We start from the raw sequence: 20,429 nt of genomic DNA, 5'->3' as shown, positions 1-20,429 counted from the left end.
AACTTTGAGAGATTATCTGGTTTGTTCTGTGACATATTTATGGATTCACCTTCTTTTTCCTAATTCATTCAATTCTGAAGCAAGCAGCATTAATCCTGTTGGACCCATTTGGTGTCCTATCTGAACGGCATCAGATGTCAGCTAAAAGGCACCACTCTGCAGCTTAGACCACATCGTAATGTAACATACAAAATTTGTTTTGAATAGTGGATATACTGGATGGATATAGCACAGATGGCTAATTGCAATATAACAATATTTAAAATTGTGGAAATAAGAGTGAAGCCACCTTCAAGAGCTATTTAAATGCAACTGTATAACAACATTGTAACAAGGAACAGAAAATATTTTGGCCAAAAAGATAGCCATCTTAATTTACAGACTGTTTCCATTGTTTTTTTACTTGATTTTGGATAAATGCCACAGGATAGATTTTCTATCACAATTGCAGAAACGCTATGATTAAACACAAAACAGTCCTTCCAAACAGAAAACCTGTAGATCTTCTGAAGTGCCCATGCCTTGCTGATGTACAAGCAAAGAAGTTGTTGGGATGTCTCTTTTTTCTCAAGAGCAGGAAGGCAAACCCTGCACTGCTGAGAAAAATCACATAGAAAATCCACTGGGTTACGGAAAGTTGCCAGCATCTGCTGTTTAACTGTTACTAATGTGAGCTACTCGTGTTTTCCATTTTCTTGCTTCCAGTCAGCAGCAGAAAACATCAAGTTACAGGGAAACAGACAGGTGCATCTTGGCCTGTAGGACAAACCATTTCACTTCAGTGTTTCACAGAAATACTGCAAACATCATCTGTCTTCAAAAGAGTCTTCAGCACATAATGTGCTGATGATGCTCTGTTTGCACCTAGAATGGATGGGGGTTTTTTTCCTATGCAATTAAATAATTTATTTTGCTATTCAAACATAAACATGTCTTAACTCCCTGTGGTTTGAAAGCAGTTAGACAGCAATAATATTGATTTTATGAAGGCTCCCTACAATTTTACTTCAGTGCACTGACCTCATTAATTTTCCTGAATGTGTCTGAGCTTCCCCATACAACTGATTTCCAAATTAGCTTATCACAAATATCAAAACACATAAAAAACATACTTTGTGGCCACATAAAACCTTAAGACTAGCCCAAGCTCTTTCTAATACCAACTTCCTCATGCTGAACTCCTTACTGCTGATTCTTGCTGTTGAAAAACATCCTCTTCTTGGGTGGCAGTGATCTGTATAATTTTTAAAGGAAGGTAGATGACAATTTTTCCTGTTGTAATACTGTTGTTTTATTTGCCTTTTTAGGGAAGGGAGCATTTAGCTGCACATCATGTGTATGGAGCTACAGTTTACTAGGTGGAATGTGCAACTCCGACTGTTTTGTAGGTGAATACAAAGTCCAGGCAACACCAGGACAAGAGGTACCTATTTGTAGGCATTTTATCCTGTGATTTGTATGCTGAACTTTAACTTTTGAACACAATGCAAACAACACAGAATGCTCTTCTCTATGTTTTCAAGGTCCCTTATCTTCAAAAATGCTTACTTTTTTCTTTTCTTGGCAAAGAAAGCAATGTTCCTCTTTCTGGGTTTATCTCCTATAGAGTAATCCTCTACCAACAAATATAAAGGAACAACTTTGTCAACGATGATACCAAAGCCATGTGAATAAAATCAGCTGTGCTAGTAATATAGTTTTTTTGTTGTTGTTGTTCCAGTATAACTGAGACTTCCCTACAGGTTTCTGCTGTTTTGTCTGCAAGAAATCACATTGCATTCCTGATTGACACCTCTACTGGCAGAAACCTCTCGTGGAAGGATAGGCTGAAGTTAACAGAGCTGTATATATAGTAGAGTAGGACCACAAGTAGGTTTGGGTCTGTGCCACAAGTCTGGGCACTCCAGCTTCCAGATTTCCACGCCAACTGCCTTCCAAGGGTGTTTATTCAAGAATATAGCAGCAAGGCCAGCTGGCCTGAGATGCAACATGCTCTGGAGTCTCTGTCCTGTAACATCTCCTTAACAGTGCTGCTTTGTAACTGTGAGACTAAGAAAACAGCCTAAGATTTGGGGACCACAGAGGTCCAAATTTCTTTGCAAGAGCTTGGAGTCTGATAAGCTGGGCCTCCTGTGATGACCATCCTATCTTGTCCAGATTCTTTGATTCAGGACAAGCAGCCTCACAGCTCTGATACCAAGTTTAATGAAAGATTATTGGAGTTTTCAGACTCACACAGTGGATATGGCATACTGCTCCTACCACAAGAAAAACAGCATTTTTTTCCCAATAGGCCAGGAACTGTGAACACTGGATGTCCTGAAATAGCTGAGCTCAGAGCATTCTGCAAAGTATATGTGACAATGATGATCTTTAGCAGTCTTTGTACACAGAGGCTCCCAGAAGCCTATCAGAAGTTTGGGAAGCATACTTGAATGTAATCTGTTTCTGTAAAGCAGAATCAACATGATCTAAAAAGAATCTGTTTTGCTAGAAAATTTCCAGACAGCTTCATTCGTTATCTCTGCTACTTCCCAGGTTAGAAGGCAAATTAATTCAGCTGCCTTTCCCCCCCCGCCCCCCCAGATTATGTCATGTTGCTTCACCTTCACCTTTTGCCTACAAGCAGGTCACTGAGAATCCAGGAAATACAAAACAAACTTTAGTTTTCCTACTCCCTACTGTATTTTGCCATTGATACCTGTGGTGCTCCAAGATGACCACCCAGACAGTGAACTACAGGACACAGCTGCCAGGTTAGGTACAAAGAATCCCAAACAAAAGGTGCATTGCTTATGTTCTGTGTCTGAAGGAGAACGAGCCCAAATGTGAGAGATGTGACAGCTCCTGCACAGAGTGCAAGGGACCTGGGCCTCTCAACTGCACAGTCTGTCCAGCCAGCATGCAACTCTACCTGGAGGAAAGCCGCTGCCTGCCCTGCTGCAGTGACTCTGACCTGCCAGGAACCCCAGAGTGCTGTGACTGCAGTGAAACACAAGGTAGGACCATGCTGAAGAGGAGTAATGGTGCTGAGGGGCTTTAGGACTGACTAGGCTGACATTTAAAAATTGGAAGAAGAACGGAGCAAAAATGTGCTGCTGAGCTGCAGGCACATTGTGTTTCTACTGGTCCATCAGCAGAACAGGAAGAGCTTTATACAAATAACAGCAATTGTGATGGATGCAGGGAACAGCACCCTCTTTCACTCACAGCTAGTATGTTGAACGGCCAGGCATTTCATAAATCATAAATTGCTCACTTCAGTTCAGATAGCCATCCAAACCATGGTGTTTCAAGGTCATAGTGTCAAAATGCATTTATATGCATGTTAGCTTTCTGCTTCCTTGCTCTGCTTCCTGATGATTTCTAATCTAATAAAAAATCACACCTATTCCAGAAACCTTGCTTAAATCCTTATAACATCACAGCTACAAGAACACAGTTGTAGTGCTGGAAGAATAAGGTATTTAGTTGAACATGTTTTCAAGTGTCAGCAGACCTAAACATTTTACTGAGTTTTTTAAGACAAACACTCCCCTTATTCCCCCACCCCCCACTACATTTTTTGCACACAAGCTCATTTAAACTCTTTTTTTTTTTAACTGCTGTTCTAGATGATTGTGTATTACGGACCACTCTACCACCCGAGAGCAAAAGCAAAACTGCTTTCTTTGTTATTACCTGCATTTTGCTTCTCCTTGTCATTGGAGCCACTGTATTCATCTGGAGAAAATCACAAGCCAAAACCCAGGTTGTCAATAAAGGTGGGTATGAGAAGCTGACAAATCACTCCAAAACCTTTCCTTCCTATGCAAGCAATTACCATGAGAGTCCCAGTTACCAGGAAGACCAAGTGATTGAGTATAGAGATCGAGATATTGAAGACGATGACGAAGAAGATGATATTGTATATATGGGCCAGGATGGCACAGTCTATCGCAAATTTAAATATGGACTTTTGGAGGATGATGAGGAAGATGAGCTTGAATATGATGATGAAAGTTATTCATTTAGATAACTCTTTAGTAATTTATTAATTTCCTGCTCTGTTGCTTTTCCTGTTGAATTACAGCAATTTAGTTAAGTATGTTTAGTTACTTCTTATCATGCTGAGCTCAAGAATTTAGACAACAGTTATTGTGAGAGCAGAACGGTTTCTAAAAGCATTTTTTTTCCTAAAGCTTTACATAAACGTTTGGTAGGCACTCCAGATTTAGGTTGGTAAAGGGGTTGTGTTCTGTGCATTTGTGTGGAGGGTAAATCCTTTCCCAAAATGCATTTGTGTGCATTATAACTAATATAAACTCTGCTTCAAACCATGCACACACACTTATTGAGAACCTTGCCAATCGCTGCTAGAAATGTGCAGATATAAACAAGATGGGCGTATTTATCTACCTGATGAATGTCACTAGGATCGAGTGCCAGGAGTTACTACTTTGTGACTATTGTTATGCAGTAGTTCACAAAAGAATATACAAGTTTGCTGAGTTTACCCAGATTTTCATCACTGGTATCATCTGGTGCATCTGTGTTTCTCAAAGCCAACATGTTCCTCCTTACAATCTCATAGCATACTTCCCAGTGAAATTATGTATCTATGACAAGATGATTTAAGATTTCTGATCGTGATTTCACTCCAGGTAGCTATATTGCATTTGTAGTTTGTATGAATCATAACTAAAACACTTTATATATCAGCTTCTGATGAATCTTTACTGTGGTGTTTGTCAAATAAACCTTCATTATAAGCACAAACTTCTGGGCTTACTGCAAAGAAAAATACTGTCTATAAGCAGATTCACAAAACAAGGACTCCTTTTGCCTTTTCAACTACCTTCTCAGTGATATAAACACAGAATATTTATTCAGGCAGCTTTTCCATTTCTGTTGTAAATGGCTTGCAATGTTTCAATAGTGGCAAGGGGGATATTTAGCACTTATTCAGTAATGTAACTTAAAGAACATAGCAATGCAACAAACAAGAAAAAATAAACAAACAAAAAATCCAGATTTGCCTTTTTTTTCCAGAGGTTCTTTGTTGTGTTTTGCCTACAATTTCAACTCCATTTTGAGTTATCAGCTGCATATTCTTTCACTTCTGATTCTTCCTGCTCTGCAGTCTGCCACCTTCCTTCTGGCTTGCAAAGCCTGCCACATGCAATCAAGGATCCTGGATGTCAAAACCAGAAAGAGACTTCCTCGTATCACTAAAACTGTATTGGCAGACCTGAGACACCATTTGTTCAAAGAGAAGTGGCAAATTCCTCCATTCAAATAAGCAGTGGTTTCTAGGAAGGATTCAAAGGACTGCTCAAATTACAAGCCTATTCTTAAGAGGTGTCAGTATATCTGCAGCAGCTGGGATAGAATGACAAGGTGCCTGTCTTACAAAATGGCAGATAATTGCCTTGAAGGTGAACCAGTCTTTTTAAGAGAACAGTAAATAATGGAGGAATTAAGCTAGAAGGATATTATATGAGGAATAGAATCATATTCAAGTTTTTTTGGTTTTTTTTAAAGTGCAAGTTTCGAAATTTGGTCAGTGAGACTCAAACGTAGTGACCAGCACAGGCGTACCACTTCTACAGCATTCACAATTAAAACTCCCTGCTAAGAGTCCCCAGAGAAAAGAAGAAAAATAAAGGTTAGCAGTTAATTGGCACATGAGGAAATGACTCACCAGTTACAAACGCACAGAGAACACAGCACACAAAGTAAATACCACTTTTTTCCACAAAAAAAAAAAAAAGGAAAATCAATTCATATCCACAGTTATTCAAATCCACAATTTTTCAATTCCACAAATCCTTAGTTGCCACAAAGCCAGTTCTTCTGCTTTCTTCTGCCTTCTCCTCCATCCACCACAGTGAAAAATACGTCCATAGGAAAAAAGTATCTTTCAAAAACAATGCTGCTATGGGATCTCTTCCATTCAACTCTTTACTAATTCATTTTCGTTTAATCATCTGATAATTCTTGTTACCTTTTTTTTTTCATCCAGTGGCATCTTTTTTTCCATCTAAAGGCCCTTCCTTCCCCCTGCACCTCTTTCTTTGATACTCATTCACCCATGGAGTTGCCAAAGTTCCTCAGTCTTCACCAATTCCTTATATTTTTTCTTCCTCCTACTAGGGAACTCTCTCATTACCTTTTCAGTAGGAAAGCTCCTTCAAAAAGATCTCATAAAAATCACATCTGCACGAACCACTTACCTCACAAGTAACCCAGTAATTTGATTTCAAAGGAAAATGTAGGTTCTTTACCCCTTTTTTTCCACAGAGTTTATGTAAATAGAGAAAAGTTTTCTCTCCTCTGACTCTACCCTGAGGTTCTGCTAGAAAGGAGGTGAAGAAAAGTAGATTGTAGGAAGTAGATTTTGAGTGTTTTGAGGTCCAAGAGTCCTTCCTCAATAAGCTATTCTCTGATCAGACCACATTCTCTCAGTATACCACATTTTTGCCTCTGGGTCTTGTATAAGAATTGCAGGACTTCAGGCTGAGAACTCAGACTGAAATCTCAAAACAACGATAGGAATGAAAATATTATAAACTTAATTTTAAAAGTTACCACAGAGACCTTTCAAATTGGTATTCTGAGACAGTTTGTTTTCTCATGAAAAATAAAGTGTGTTTCAAGAGGATTGCATATTTTTGCATTAAAAATGTTTTCTTAGCAATCAAAATGCCCACTTTAACAGTTACCTACAGAAAAATTGTGATAATCCATAGCAAGTCACTCTTTACCTAGGTCACTTATGTTCAAGTCCCTTTTGGGGTGTGGCAGGAGTGGGGCAGAAGAATATCTTTCAGAGTACACTGGAACTGATTTTTCAGCTCCCTTCAACCTTTTATGTGTACATGTATTTTCAGGCCTGAACTTTAAGTTAGAGTAACCATCCATGCATACTGATGAGGAACAGAAAAATATTCTGTCTAAGGGCTCAAAAGCACTTTTGAACAGAAATACTTCAGGAATTTTTTTCCACATTTTTTTCCTAATTAGTACATAGATATGATAATAATAAGCTATTCTATCAAACAACAGTAAAGATTTGTACTGTACACAGACATACCTGCAGTAAACTAGATACACTTACAAGTGTATGGGTTACATTTGTACATGTAACTTCTGCTCTTCTTTCAAGGTAGGTACCATATGTTCCTACTTTATTGGTTGTTTCCTAATGATCTGAGATATCTAGGAAGTTGCCTGATGTTGGCTGATTGCCATGTTGGCTAATTTTACCATATCTCTTGATTTTCTTAATTGTTAACATGACAAAAGACAATTTTTCCCTTAGAAAACATGTACTAGAGAAGGAGGCAGTAATTACAGCTTTTTTTCCTCCATCATCCCCTTTTCAGATTTAGGTTTATGCTGGAAGGAGACCTCCTCTCAAACCTTAACAAACAAAACATATAAACTAATTAACTCATTGCATGACTTCCTCCTTTCTTCCTCATTTATAGTCTATTTAGCATTTAGATAAGTGTATTTTTTTTTTTTTAAAATTTTTTTTCAGGAAGAGTTCAGGTGCTACACTTACTTATAAAACATTATGCTAAATAGTTCTTGCTCTTCTTGTATTCCTATATCCTTATTCACTATCTAAAATCTTCATCCAATTATTTTTCTGTATAATTTCTCCTCCCTCTTGTCACATAGCATCACCTTCATTTCTCACTTCCTCTTTTTTCTGATGTGAAAACCTAATTTTACCATCAAAATGTTTCATCATTAGTAAAACTTTTAAAAAGCCAAATATGAATCTTACTGTACTCACTGCCCTGAATTCTCCCTTCTTTACTTGTTAACTGTCATTGTCAGCAATGTTTATAAAGTTTTAGTTCCCTTAAAAACCTAAATAGGACACAAATCTATCCAAATAGTTCACTGGAGCAACATGTGATGCAAGTTCTCTAAACATCACAGTAGCAAATAAAGACTTCTGGTTATAATTTATCTTATGTCTTTCTTCTCCCTTCAGAAAAGTACAAGAATATTAAGGGTAAAATGTATAGCCATAGAATCATAGAACTATTCAGGTTGGAAAAGACCCTTGGGATCACCAAGTCAAACAATCATCCCTACTCTACAAAGTTCTCCCCTAAACCATATCCACCAACACCACATCCAAACGACCCTTAAACACATCCAGGGATGGTGACTCAACCACCTCCCTGGGAAGCCTATTCCAGTGTCTAACCACTCTCTCTGTGAATTTTTTTTTTTTCCTAATGTCCAGTCTAAACCTCCCCTGTTGCAGCTCAAAGCCATTCCCTCTTTTTCTGTCACTAATTACCTGTGAGAAGAGACCAGCACCAGCCTCTCTACAATGACCTTTCAGGTAGTTGTAGAGACTGATGAGGTCTCCCCTCAGCCTCCTCTTTCTCAAACTGAACAACCCCAGCTCCTTCAAGCGTTCTTTGTAAGATCTATTCTCTAGGCCCTTCACCAGCTTCATTACCCTCCTCTGTACTTGCTCCAGCACCTCAATATCTCTCTTGAATTGAGGTGCCCAAAACTGGACACAATACTCCAGGTGTGGCCTCACCAGTGCTGAGTACAGGGGCACAATCACCTCTCTACTTCTGCTGCTCACACTATTTCTAAGACAAGCCAGGATGCCATTGGCTTTCTTGGCCACCTGGGCACACTGCGGGCTCACATTCAGCCCCTTGTCCATTAGAACCCCTGGGTCCTTTTCTGCCAGACACTTTCCAGCCACACTTCCCCAGGCCTGTAGGGTTGCCTGGGGTTGTTGTGGCCCAAGTAAGACTTCAGGTAAATAATGGAAAGTGGCCTGGCAATCACGTCTGCCAACTCTTTCAGCACCCTTGGATATAATCCATCTGGTCCCACAGACTTGTATGCATCTGAGTGGCGTAGGAGGTCTCTGACCACTTCTTCTTTAATTGTGATGACCTCATTCTGAATCCTTTCCCTGTCTTCTAGCTCATGTGGCTGTATTTCAATGGAACAGCTAGTTCCACTGCTAAAGACTAAGGCAAAGTATTGTTGAGCACCTCAGCCTCTTCCTCATCCTTTTTTACTACAGATTTAGACCATATTAATTGCAAAATACATTTTAAGGCAATTTGAATTTTTTTAAATTTAATTTCCTAAAATAAAAATATTGCCTGAATCCTTGAAATTACAGTGCTTGAGTGTTAAACAGATACCAGAAAAACATATGTGCTTGGGGATTTAACACTTAAGTCCATGCCTCCAGTGTGGACGCTGTGCTGTCAGAATACCCTGATCCCTCACAAATAGCAAGGTGCTCTGAAGAGTTCACTACATCCATACCCAAGAAGCAATCCTTAGGGAATGCCCACAACACCCCATTATATTACATTCTTTCCTGATACAACTTTATGGATGCCACACAGAAGGTCTGTGTATAAACAGTGTGAAAGCTTGAGAGGAGCTTTCCCCCAAGAGGGATGAGTCAGATTAATATTTTTCAAGATACACGGCTGATTTCTTTTCAGCTGTAGCAGATGGACCTTTGCCCTGACCCAGATTAATGTTCAAACAATTGAATCAGAACAGAACAGGCTGCAACTCTTGCCACCTGACTTCTAAGAGAACAAAGCAGTTTAAAGTTTTGATAGAAAGGCTCTAGACAAATCTATTTCAGGTTATAGAATTCTGAGGACATAGCTTCTCCAAGTCCTAAACAAAGCACAAAAATCACCAGAGTGGGAACTGATTTTCAGACACTTTAATTTTAGCTAGTTTAGACAATTTCTAAATGTTTCTTTTCCATCAAAGTTTTTAGGCAATCACCCTTCCAAAACCTTGCACAGGACAGAGACACCTAACTGTGCTAGGCATGGAAAAGGAAAGCACCCTAGGAACTTAGTCATTGTCAGAGGCCTCCTCAGACACAAAACTTACTGAAGAGCAATACCATCAATAACTTACTATCATACAACAAAGTGGTGATTCTCACAGATTTCAAACTAAATAAACTATTCCAAAAGATTGCTAGAAGTCTAAGACAGAATAAGAATTAGAAAGGATACCAACTAGCATCTATACACAGAGACTTAGAAATAGTTTTCTAAGGATGCCAAAGTTATCAAAATATCAAGGTACCAAATATATCAAAAGAGTAGGAAGCCTTTGGAAGCAAATTTTTGAAGTTGCTCTACTGCAGCTTTGTGATTATTATATTTAGCCACAGTTACCAGACACACATCTGCAACTAATCAAAGGAGCAAGAATTTTCTTCTCATTTGGCTCATTACCACCCCGCAATGCAGATGTGGCAAATGAGGTTGCAAAAATCTCAGCTAACTACCCTTCACACTTGTTATCTTTGACAAATTTATCTTATCTACTTGCTTATCTAGCTTTTTTCCACCTCAAGGTCTTTCTGTTTGCTTCTTCTTGCCCCTTGCATCTCTCTACTATTCTCTTTCATCCATGAAATTTGCAGTAAACTAGACCTCACACTAGTGCAACTCAATAGTAGAAATGCTACTAATGACAATTTCCAGCATTTTAATTCACTGTATTAATTTGGAAAACTATGTTTGACAACAGAAATTGAAATTGTTATTTGTAACATAATAGAAAAATACAACCTCTATTGTAAAGACAAATCATGTATTGGATTTAAAAAACAATACACAATATTTGTTATTAAATCATGGGCAGAGATAGGTATACTCAACTGAATGAATGCAATTACATTTTCTTTAACTTGAAGGCAAAAATGCAAAGAGCAGTTAATTACTTATCTGTATACATGCTCCACACTTAAGGTGAGAGTTGTATTCAAACTAAATTTCTCAAGTTTTTCTTTTGGTACTGCCCTCTATCCTCAAGCATAATGGTTTTAAAAACAAACCATTAAATTAATTTTGGACAGTACCATTCTATAGATAGTAGCATTCAAGGTCATCTAGCCCAACCCCTCTGCAGTGAGCAGGGACATCTTTAACCAGATGAGGTTGCTCAAAGCCATGTCCAATTTGGCCTTGAATGTTTACAGGGATGGGGCATCTACCACCTCTTCTGGGCAACCTGTTTCACTGTTTCATTGCCCTCATAATAAAAAACTTCCTTGTATCTAGTCTAAATCTCCCTTCTTTTAGTTTAAAAATATTATCCCTTGTCCATTCACTACAGGCCCTGCTAAGATGTTTGTCCCTGTCTTTCTTTTAAGCCCATCTGAAGTACTGAAATGCCATAATACAGCACAGAGCCTTCTCTTCTCTAGGCTAAACAACCCCAACTCTCTCAGCCTTTCCTCACAGAAAATGTGTTCCACTTCTCTGATAATTTTCACAGCCCTCCTCTGTACTTGCTCCAACAGCTCCATGTCTTTCCTGTGCTGAGGACCCTGGAGCTGGACACACGGCTCTGGGTGGGGTCTCACCAGAGCAGAGCAGAGGTGCAGAATCACCTCCCTTGACCTGCTGACCTTGCTTCCTTTGATGCAGTCCAGGATACGACTGGCTTTCTGCTCTGCAAGCACACACTGCCAGGTCATGTCCAGCTTTTCATCCAACAGGACTCCCAAGTCCTTCTCAGCAGGGCTGCTCTCAATCTCCTTACCCTCCAGTTTATACTGATACCCAGGATTGCCCTTAGACAAGGTAGGACCTTGTACTTGGCCTTGTTGAACCTCATTAAGTCCACACGGGCCCACTTCTTGAGCTGGTTCAGGTCCCTCTGGATGGCATCCTCTCCCTCAGGTGTGTCAACCGCACCTCTCAGCTTGGTGTCATCTGCAAACTTGCTGAGGGTGCACTAAATCCCACCGTCTATGTTATTGGTAATGGTCCCAATACGGATCCCTGAGGGGCTCTACGCTTCACCAGTCTCCATCTGGACATTAAGTTGCTGACGACCACCCCCTGGATGTGACCATCCAATCAATTCCTCATCCACCAAACAGCCCACCCATCAAATTTCTCTCTCTCCAGTTTAGAGAGAAGGAAGTTGCGGAGGACCATGTCAAAGGCCTTACAGAAGTCCAGATAGAAAAACATCTGTAGCTCTTCCCTTGTCCACTGATGTAGTTACTCTGTCACAGAGGGCCACTGGGCTGGTCAGGCAGGACTTGCCCTTGGTAAATCCATCCTGGCTGTGTCAAATCATCTCCCTGTCCTCCATGTACCCTACCATAGCTTCTGGGAGGATCTGTTGATCTTCTCCAACATGGAGGTGAGGCTGACAGGTCATTAGTTCCCAGGGTCCTCACTTATACCCTTTTTAAAAATGTGTGCAATGTTTCCCTTTTTCCAGTAACCAGGGACTTCAACTGCCATGACTTAATCCCCAAAGTTTTTAACTGATCTGCAGCCAAAAGTTTGGCTTTCCCTGCACTTAGTGTAGAAGGTTGAAATTATTTTTCTGTGCTTTACATTCTAACTTCTACCTTGAAGTTGGTGTAGTTAACAACCCAGTTTTAACCATTTAAGGGAACTGGCAGAAGCAACCAAAATGCAGTTGCCTTTTGCTTCCTCCTCTGCCTTGGGGCCCAAAGAGCAGAAATATTAGAGTGGTTCTGCACCCTTAAAGTCTGAACTTATGCAGTGTACCAATTTTCTCCCTGTCATTCACTTCCTGAGCATTACTGAAACTCTTCCTCAGAAGGCAACTACACAAGTTATGCGTTGTCAAATGCATAGCCAGCTAGGCAGAAGTATCTATCTCACATTCCAGTAATTCAATGAGTAACTGTCACTTCCTCTATTTCAATTAAAATTACAATAAATAATTTCAATTAAAAAGACAGCTACAACCATGGCAGCTGTGTAACTTAACAAAATTAGGATCTAGACTGAATTATTCTTGTTACTGTTACCTAATCATTGGTTTCCTGTACCACAGGTAAATTTTTAGTCAATCAGTATAAACATCTTCTAAGCTGCTGTCTACAATTCAGGCGTAAGAATGACAGAAAATTGGGGAGTTTGGAATAACATTCTCTGTCTGAAATACTGATAGTCTTCACTGAAGCATGTAACTCTCCACATATTCTGGGCATATGAGGTCACAAATACCTAAGGTCTTCTTCCACATGTGCTAAGATTTATAAATGACAGGTAACATTTCAATTAATGATTTTTCAGTAAAGACCTAAAACAGCCTTCTCCTCTTTTTGCATGACTGGGTAAATGATCAAATAACACAAACAAATTTAAATCATCTTGTGTGGTTTTTGTGTTCAGTTCCAATCCCAGTTACCTAAACATGTTGTTGCAGGACAACCCTGATAGGCAGCTAAGCACCATACAACCAGCAGCTCACTTCCACCACACCTCCCTAGCATGCCAGGGAAAGAAGAATCATAGAAAAAAAGCATGGAAATGTGTGGGTCAAGGTAAAAATAGACTGACAAGCAAAGGAGAAGTGGAAGAAAAGGACGTCCCCAATTAAAAGATGGCCAACCTCCCTAAACACCCTCCTCTCTGTTTTATTGCTCAGCACAACTTTTGTATGGCAAAGAGTAACTGATCAGTTCAGGTCAATTGTCTGGTTGTGCCCCCTCCTAACCTCTTGCACATCTCCAGTCTATTCACTGGGAGAAAACAGTGAGAAACTGAGAAGCTCTTGATGCTGTGCAAGTACTTTTCAGGAACAGCTAAAACATTAGCGCCTTATGTTCACTGTTTTGGTTACAAATCTAAAACGCAGCAGCATATGAGCTGCTATAAATAAAATTAACTCCACCCCAGCCAGACCCAGTATATACACATACATTATATATCAAATGACACATGGCACGTGGTATTACAAAGAAAAAAGCTCCAGGAGATGAAAAAAAAAAAACATATGGTTTTTTGGTTAGCGGTTTCCTCTTTTGCTTTCTGGCAGATGAAAGAAGGTGTCTTCTTTGAGTTTAAGATGTTCTGGTAAATCCAGATGTCTTTTTGCCTCTTCAATGTCTTCTTGAACTGCTGAAATGAGTGCCTCTGCAAAGCAGAAGAAAGAAAAGTAGTATTTAAGAGCTGGTCTGAATTCTAAACACACAACAGCAAGTGAAAAAGGATGTATTACAGAACACCAGAAAACAATTACAGAGGTAGAATATTATTATAAAGTTAGAAAGGCAACACTCTCTGCTTCTAAAATAACATGTGGTTCACATGCATTGCACTTTTTAGTGCTGTAAACACTACTTTTTCCTTGTTACAAGACATGTCAAAAAAGTCAACAGAACTTCATTAACTGCTTCAGTTTTAACATTAATTCTTTTTTAAAAGAAATGGACAGAGTAGAAAAATACTTTTACAACAAGCTCATGATTTTCAAGCTCCTAGTCAGATGACTGACAAGACAATATAATTTTTAGAGTGAAATAAGTAAGTACTGACAGTCTGGAAGTTGTGGGCCTTTGCTTTTTTTTTAATATGACCAATTTACATATTAGCAGACAGGCTTAAAAAACATTTTACTGAAAAGTCAAAGATAAGACATAGAATCACAGAGTATCCCAACTTGGAAGGACCCAGAAGCATCACCAAGTCCATCTCCCTGCCCCTAACATGATCACCTAAAATAAAACTATATGACTAAGAGAATCATCCAGGCACTTCTTGAACTCTGATGGGCTTGGTGTCATGACCGCTTTCTTGGGGAGTCTGTTCCAGTGACCAGCCACCCTCCCAATGAAAAACCTTTTCCTAATGTTCAATCCATACTTCCCCTGATGCGGCTTGTTCTGGTTTGGTTTGGTGGTTTTTTTGGTAACGGGAAAGGGCCCCAGGAGTGGATCCAGTAAGAAGCTGAGAAGCTCCCCCTGCTCCAAAGCCAGCCAAGGAGCCATTAGAAGGAGAGTAGATGCACCTCAGCGATTAACATACAAAAGAAGATAACACCCTGAGCACTTAGGGGAAAAGAGCTGTGCTGGTGAAGGAGAGGACTGCTGGTGGTTGGTGAGGAAGAAGGGGAAGAAGGTGCCCAAGCAGAAGTTTCCCTGCAACCTATGGTGAGATGGCAGCTGTCTCCCTGCACTCATGGAGGAACGTGATGGAACATTCCCTGGGGGTGCCAGGAGGGGTGAACTTGGCCACTGGACTTGGATTTTGTGGCCAGTGGATTTGCTGCCTGTGGACTTTGATTATGCAGCTTTGGAAGACCCCGGCGCCAGGGGAGTTGATTGTTCCCAGAGCAGCCCATGACTCTGTGGGAAGCCCAGGCTGGAGCAGCTCCATACCTCATGGGAAGCACTCATGAAGGAGAGGTTTGTGGAGGACTCTCTCCCATGGGAGGGACCCTGTGGGGAAGCAGGGGAGGACTGTAAGGAATCCTTCTTCCTGAGGAGGAAGGAGCAGCAGGAACCACCAGCCTGTGAACTGACTCTAAACCCCCTCCCCCGGGAACAAAGTGATTTGGGCCCAGGAAGAAGGGAGGGGTGTGGTAACATATGCAAGCCTTGCTCTGTGTGTTGTCTGTGTCCTGTGTGTCTTTGATTAGTGTGAAATTAAATTATTTTTTTCCCCAAGTTGAGTATGTTTTGCCCAGGATCTTAACTGGTGAAGAACCCTCCTTGTCCTTTGTCTCGACCCATGAGCTTTGTCCTCCTCATCCCATAGTGTGTGTGTGTGGAGGGGGGCAGTTGAGTGAGGCCATGTGGCAGTTCCTTTGCTGTCGTGTCAGGCACAACATGGCTTCATTCCACTTCCTTGTGTCCTGTCACTGGACCAGAGAGAGGAGATGAGCACATCCTGCTCCACTGTCCCTGGTAAAGAACTTGTAGACTGCCATGAGGTCACACCTCACCCTTCTTCCCTCCAAGCTGAACAAAAAAGTGGCCTCAGCCACTCCTCCCAAGTTTTGCCCTCAAAACTGCCTTTCACCACCTCCCTCCTCTGGACACACTTTAATAGTTTGATGTCATTCTTAGACTGAGGTGCCCAAAACTGCACACAGCACTCGAGGTGGGGCAGTTCCAGTGCAGTGCAGAGTGGGACAGTCACCTCCCTTCACTGGCCAGCAATTCTGTGCTTGATGCACCCCAAGACATGGTTGGCCCTTTTGGCTGCCAGGGCACACCACTGACTCGTAGTCAACGTGCCACCAACCCGAACCCAAGATCTCTTTCTGCAAGCTGCTCTCCAGCCTCTTGTCCCCCAGCTTGTTCATATAAACAGGATTACCCTGTCACAGGTGCATAATCCTGCACTTACTCTTGTTAAATTTCATATGGCTCATAAACATTAGTTTATGAGACCTGCAATACTAACCTAAAGAACTGAAGTTTCTCTCTGATCGAATATATCCAAGAATGACAATACTGAGAATCTTTCCATAGAAGTCATCTTTGAAAGTGTGGATAATGTGTGTTTCCTAAAATAAGATAAATACGTTCACAATTATGCATTTTTATTTTATTGCCCTTGTAGCAAGGATGTTGAGCTAAACCTCTGATTTGAATGATCTTTCATTCATATCAGGAAAACTGAGACACTTCCTCTAAAATGCATAATGCAACATTAAGTAGCTAGATCTTTTGATTATGTTAGTAGAGAACTGTATTTTGCATGGCATTTAAGAACACTGTGATATTTATTTCAGAAGTAACATTTTCAAGGCAGCAAATAAAAAATAATGCCTAGATTTATTTAATCATTAAGTTTTTTACACCAAATAACTTCAATGAATTGGATTGAAACAGTTGTTTTTTAAAGACAGCTTTTGCCAAGCAACTCACAGGAACTGAGTGACAAAGAAGAATGAAGGCAGCTATATTTGAAGCAGGGATTCTTCTCAAAATAAAACTGCTTCCAAGTATTAGTGATTAAAAGCAAGTTCTACAAGACTCAGGAAAAGTACCAGCACCTGACAGCAAGAAAAACACAAATGCTACCGTCTTAATTCTGTCTTCTTACTATTTATTTTTGGATCTTGACTCTGTATGTTAAGCCATAGCACCACATGTATGATTTCCACCATTTAAGAGAAGAATTACTGGAAAATCATTACAAATAAAGCTGCCCCAGTACCGTGTACTTCAAACGCAGGTGTATTGCAGATGGTAGCACGTTAGTATGTTCCAACTCTGAAGAAATCTATTAAGCTTATGTTTATTTAGCAATGTATAAAGGCCAATATAAATAAATTTTATTTATCTGTGTCTGCATGTGGCTACTTAGAAGTCTTTTGGGATGGATTTTTTTTTCTCCCCAGATAATAAACATTTGAGATGGATACCAAATACATTTTTAGCAGCAAACAGAATTTATGTTCTCATTTACGGATCAAATTCTGCTTATCTTACTCAAAGTCAATGTCTGGATCATTTATTATCATCAAAGTACCATACAAAGCAAAATTCTTACCACTGATTTCTTAATATTCCTATAGAAAGGATTCCATCCTATGCTCAAAACCATTTTATGCACATCTCCATTTCCAACACAGGCCCATCCATAGTATACACCAGTAGAGATATCAGATGGAAAGCTTTCAACTACTTGCTCGGAAAAGTTAGCTGCAAAAATTTTAGAAAGTGTACATTTGTGTAAGTAAAGTGCATCACAGAATTTTCAAACACCTAAAAGCCAAGCTCTGTCTACACACTATTTCTAACAACACTGATGATTACGGTGATACAGCATGACACTTTAAAAGTATAAACCAGAAAAGCGCCTCATAAAATGTAGTCTCTGGGGTAATACCAGCTACCACTTCTACACATACTATGTCATACTTACACATATTCTATTTTATTATTAAATATAATATTCTATTCTTAAATATAATAAATATATTCTTACATATAATAAATATAAATATAATAAATATAAATATAATAAATATATTTATATTTATTATAAAAATAAATATATGTGGGTTTAATACATTTCGGTATTAGGGACTATTATGGCTTTAGTATGGTCAAAGAACAGAAAAATCAAGTTTATTTTGCACTGTAAAGTCGAATCGTAGAATTACTTAAGTATTAGTAAAATTATCTTTTTAGTAAACAAAATATCTAAAAAATATATATATTTTTGCCACGTGCCAATTTTTTCATGTTACCTTTTGGGTTATTCATATTTGGGAAAATAAAAGATTTTGTTAGAATCTGAAATAAAATAGGTTCCTTTCTGAGTGAGGAGAATCAAAGCCTTTCGCCAAACAACTGTGCTACTTTAACTTCACACCTGGGTAGAGCTCTCCATGCAAGGTTTCAAGCTGTTTTTAAAGAATTTACAGTTAGTAGATTCCTGTCCTAGTTCACAAGCAGAAAAAGCTTCTTTCCCACATTCCTGGATACTAATAAGCCATATAAAAAACAACAAGGAAAAAAGGCTAAATTTATATTAACAGATGTTGTCATATGTTCAGTTCCTCAGTCTTTGCTAGAGGAGGTTTTCCTGCCTACTAGGATTTGTGCTAAATGCCTGCTGACTTCAGACTTACAGACTGAGATCCATTTTAAGTATTGAGGAAAGTCAAACCGAGAATGGCAACAGGAAAATACACTTCTCTTTAGGAGAACTGCACTTGCTTTGCTTCTCAATCTCTGCATGACTTGCCTTACACCTCTCTCCTTAAGGCTACTGCCAGTGCACGCTTCCCTTCCCCTCCTACCCTGAGGTCCAACAAGCCTGTCAAGACGTTTTCCAAACGACCACCACGCACAGAGCGCGCCGTCGCTTTTCAGCACCTCGCAAATCATCATGATCGCCATCCAGATGAGCTCAATAACCAAAAAAAGCAAACGGGAAGAAACTGGGGTTTAGGAGGAAGAGCAAGCCACGGCAGGGGCGCAGCCCTGCAGGTCCGCTCAGAGCCTCTGCAGTTCCAATGAGCTCAGCCAGACCCAGCAGCCGCGGCGCGCCGGGCGCTCGCACCGAGCCCCGCTCCCGCTCCCGCACCCGCCGGCCCGCACCAGAGCCCAGACCCGGCACCGCGGCCGCCACGGGAGGCGTCCGGCCCCGCGTCCCCCGCTCACCGGTGGGGATGCCCAGCTCCCTGCAGCCCCTGCCGAAGCCCCTCACCACCTCCCCGCGGCAGAAGTACGGCAGGTGCCTCATGGCGCAGGTCGTGTCCAGCCGGGCGCAGCGCTCACCTCCAGGCTCTGCGCTCCCCTCCAGAGGAGTTCCGGGTGGAGGGCTCCGGCCTTCAACCCAGGGCACTGCCCGGCAGGCACCAACCTGGACGCGCTCCCACCCGGGCGGCCGGCGCTGAAGGTCAGTCCCGCTCTCTCCGCCCCCGTCACCGCAGCCAGTCCCGGCGCTGCGTCCTGCCCGTTCTGCCGGCCTGGCCGCCGGGTCCCCTTCGCGGGGCAGGGTCCCGCCGGGTCCCCTTCGCGGGGCAGGGCCGTCGCAGGCTCCTGCTGGAAGGCCAGGCGAGCCGCACGTTTCTTCCCCAGTCATTCTAGGTTTTCTTCTTCTTTCAGAAAAGCTCAAATGCTTCGGAATGCAGCAGACACCTGGGGAAATCTGTGAAAAAAAAAAAAAAAAATCCTGTTTGTTTGTTTTGGTAGGTAATTGTGGCAAACTATAGTTGCTTGCTAAAGAAAAATGGTTTGTACTCCTCCATAACTGGTCAGCCTAGCCATGCAGGGATTCCCTTCAGGACAATACATCCAGGCAGAAAGACTCATCCTGTGTGCACTCTGTCTGGGAAAGTACAGGCCCCCTAAACACTTCTTTAGATTTCTTTTTCCAGTCACTTTCCATGTTGTAGCTGTGTTGCTACCCTGCTTTAATATGCCCAGCTGATTAACACTTTCTTTTCTAGGGGCCTGCTCAAATAAATTACATTTGCATGTGTGATATTCAAGATAGCATATTCAGTTTCCAGTGTCGGAGGCATTTATGGCAAATAAATCTTGGTCATTTTCCACAGGACTGCTACAGTGTATTTACACATTTCTGTAAAAGCACATATCAGTACCTTGAAAAATCATCAAAATCATTGACATGAATTCCCAGTCATTTCTGTGTATTCCCACAAGGCACAATTCCCAGCTCTACCAGCTTGATACAACTAGTTACAAAAGTGCTGTTGGACTTAATTCTTAATTCAGTTGACTAATTTTTTATCAGGAGAAGAAGTGTAAGTACCTGTGATGTGTTCCGTCCTCGGAGAGGCAAGAAAAAACCCTCCCAACTCCCTCCACCCTCCAAATTGCCCCTGAAGAATAGGTATGAGGCCTTGGAACTTCAGGGAGAGGAAAATGAGGCTGGAATGACAGATTTGTCTAGTGAACCGCCTAGGACTTGTCGCTCAGCTCCACGACTTAGGACTTCTTCAACTAAGAAGGAAAGGAGGGTAATTGTGGTGGGTGACTCCCTTCTGAGGGGAACAGAAGGGTCCATCTGTCGAGCAGACCCATCCCACAGGGAGGTCTGCTGCCTCCCCGGGGCTCGCATTAGAGATGTTAAAAGGAAACTCTCTAGTATGGTAAATCCATCTGATTACTACCCACTGCTGATTTTTCAGGT

General features: G+C 41.0%; 2 protein-coding genes across 2 annotated transcripts in view; one reads left to right on the top strand and one right to left on the bottom strand.

Annotated features, from left to right (window-relative positions):
- The window catches only part of PCSK5 (proprotein convertase subtilisin/kexin type 5), a 250,386-nt gene extending 245,386 nt beyond the window's left edge, over positions 1–5,000 (top strand). Inside the window, exons 35-37 of the mRNA XM_051643618.1 lie at positions 1,308–1,423; positions 2,813–2,999; positions 3,615–5,000. Coding sequence (XP_051499578.1) covers positions 1,308–1,423; positions 2,813–2,999; positions 3,615–4,018 — 707 coding nt within the window. The 3' untranslated portion in view covers positions 4,019–5,000. The remainder of the gene's footprint in view (positions 1–1,307; positions 1,424–2,812; positions 3,000–3,614) is intronic.
- A 713-nt stretch (positions 5,001–5,713) lies between these two features.
- LOC127396057 (riboflavin kinase-like) lies at positions 5,714–19,117 on the bottom strand. Its single transcript, XM_051643625.1, has 4 exons — positions 18,932–19,117; positions 17,310–17,461; positions 16,215–16,317; positions 5,714–13,940 (listed from the first exon to the last, which is right to left on the bottom strand). The coding sequence occupies exons 1-4, from the start codon at positions 19,011–19,013 to the stop codon at positions 13,813–13,815; spliced, it is 465 nt and encodes a 154-aa protein (XP_051499585.1). The 5' UTR covers positions 19,014–19,117; the 3' UTR covers positions 5,714–13,812.
- Between the last annotated feature and the right edge of the window lie 1,312 nt (positions 19,118–20,429).

The sequence above is a fragment of the Apus apus genome, chromosome Z (genome assembly GCF_020740795.1).
Source record: "Apus apus isolate bApuApu2 chromosome Z, bApuApu2.pri.cur, whole genome shotgun sequence".
In the NCBI taxonomy this organism is placed as follows: domain Eukaryota; kingdom Metazoa; phylum Chordata; class Aves; order Apodiformes; family Apodidae; genus Apus; species Apus apus.
Note: the sequence above shows the minus strand (reverse complement) of the source record. Positions and strands in the feature narration are given on the sequence as shown.

Excerpts from the sequence above, each read along its gene's own strand:
- LOC127396057 (XM_051643625.1), bottom strand. The coding sequence starts at position 19,013 with ATGAGGCACCTGCCGTACTTCTGCCGCGGGGAGGTGGTGAGGGGCTTC. Across the intron at positions 17,462-18,931 it reads GGAGCTGGGCATCCCCACCG|CTAACTTTTCCGAGCAAGTA; the intron begins GTGAGCGGGGGA and ends AAATTTTTGCAG. Across the intron at positions 16,318-17,309 it reads GGAATATTAAGAAATCAGTG|GAAACACACATTATCCACAC; the intron begins GTAAGAATTTTG and ends ATCTTATTTTAG.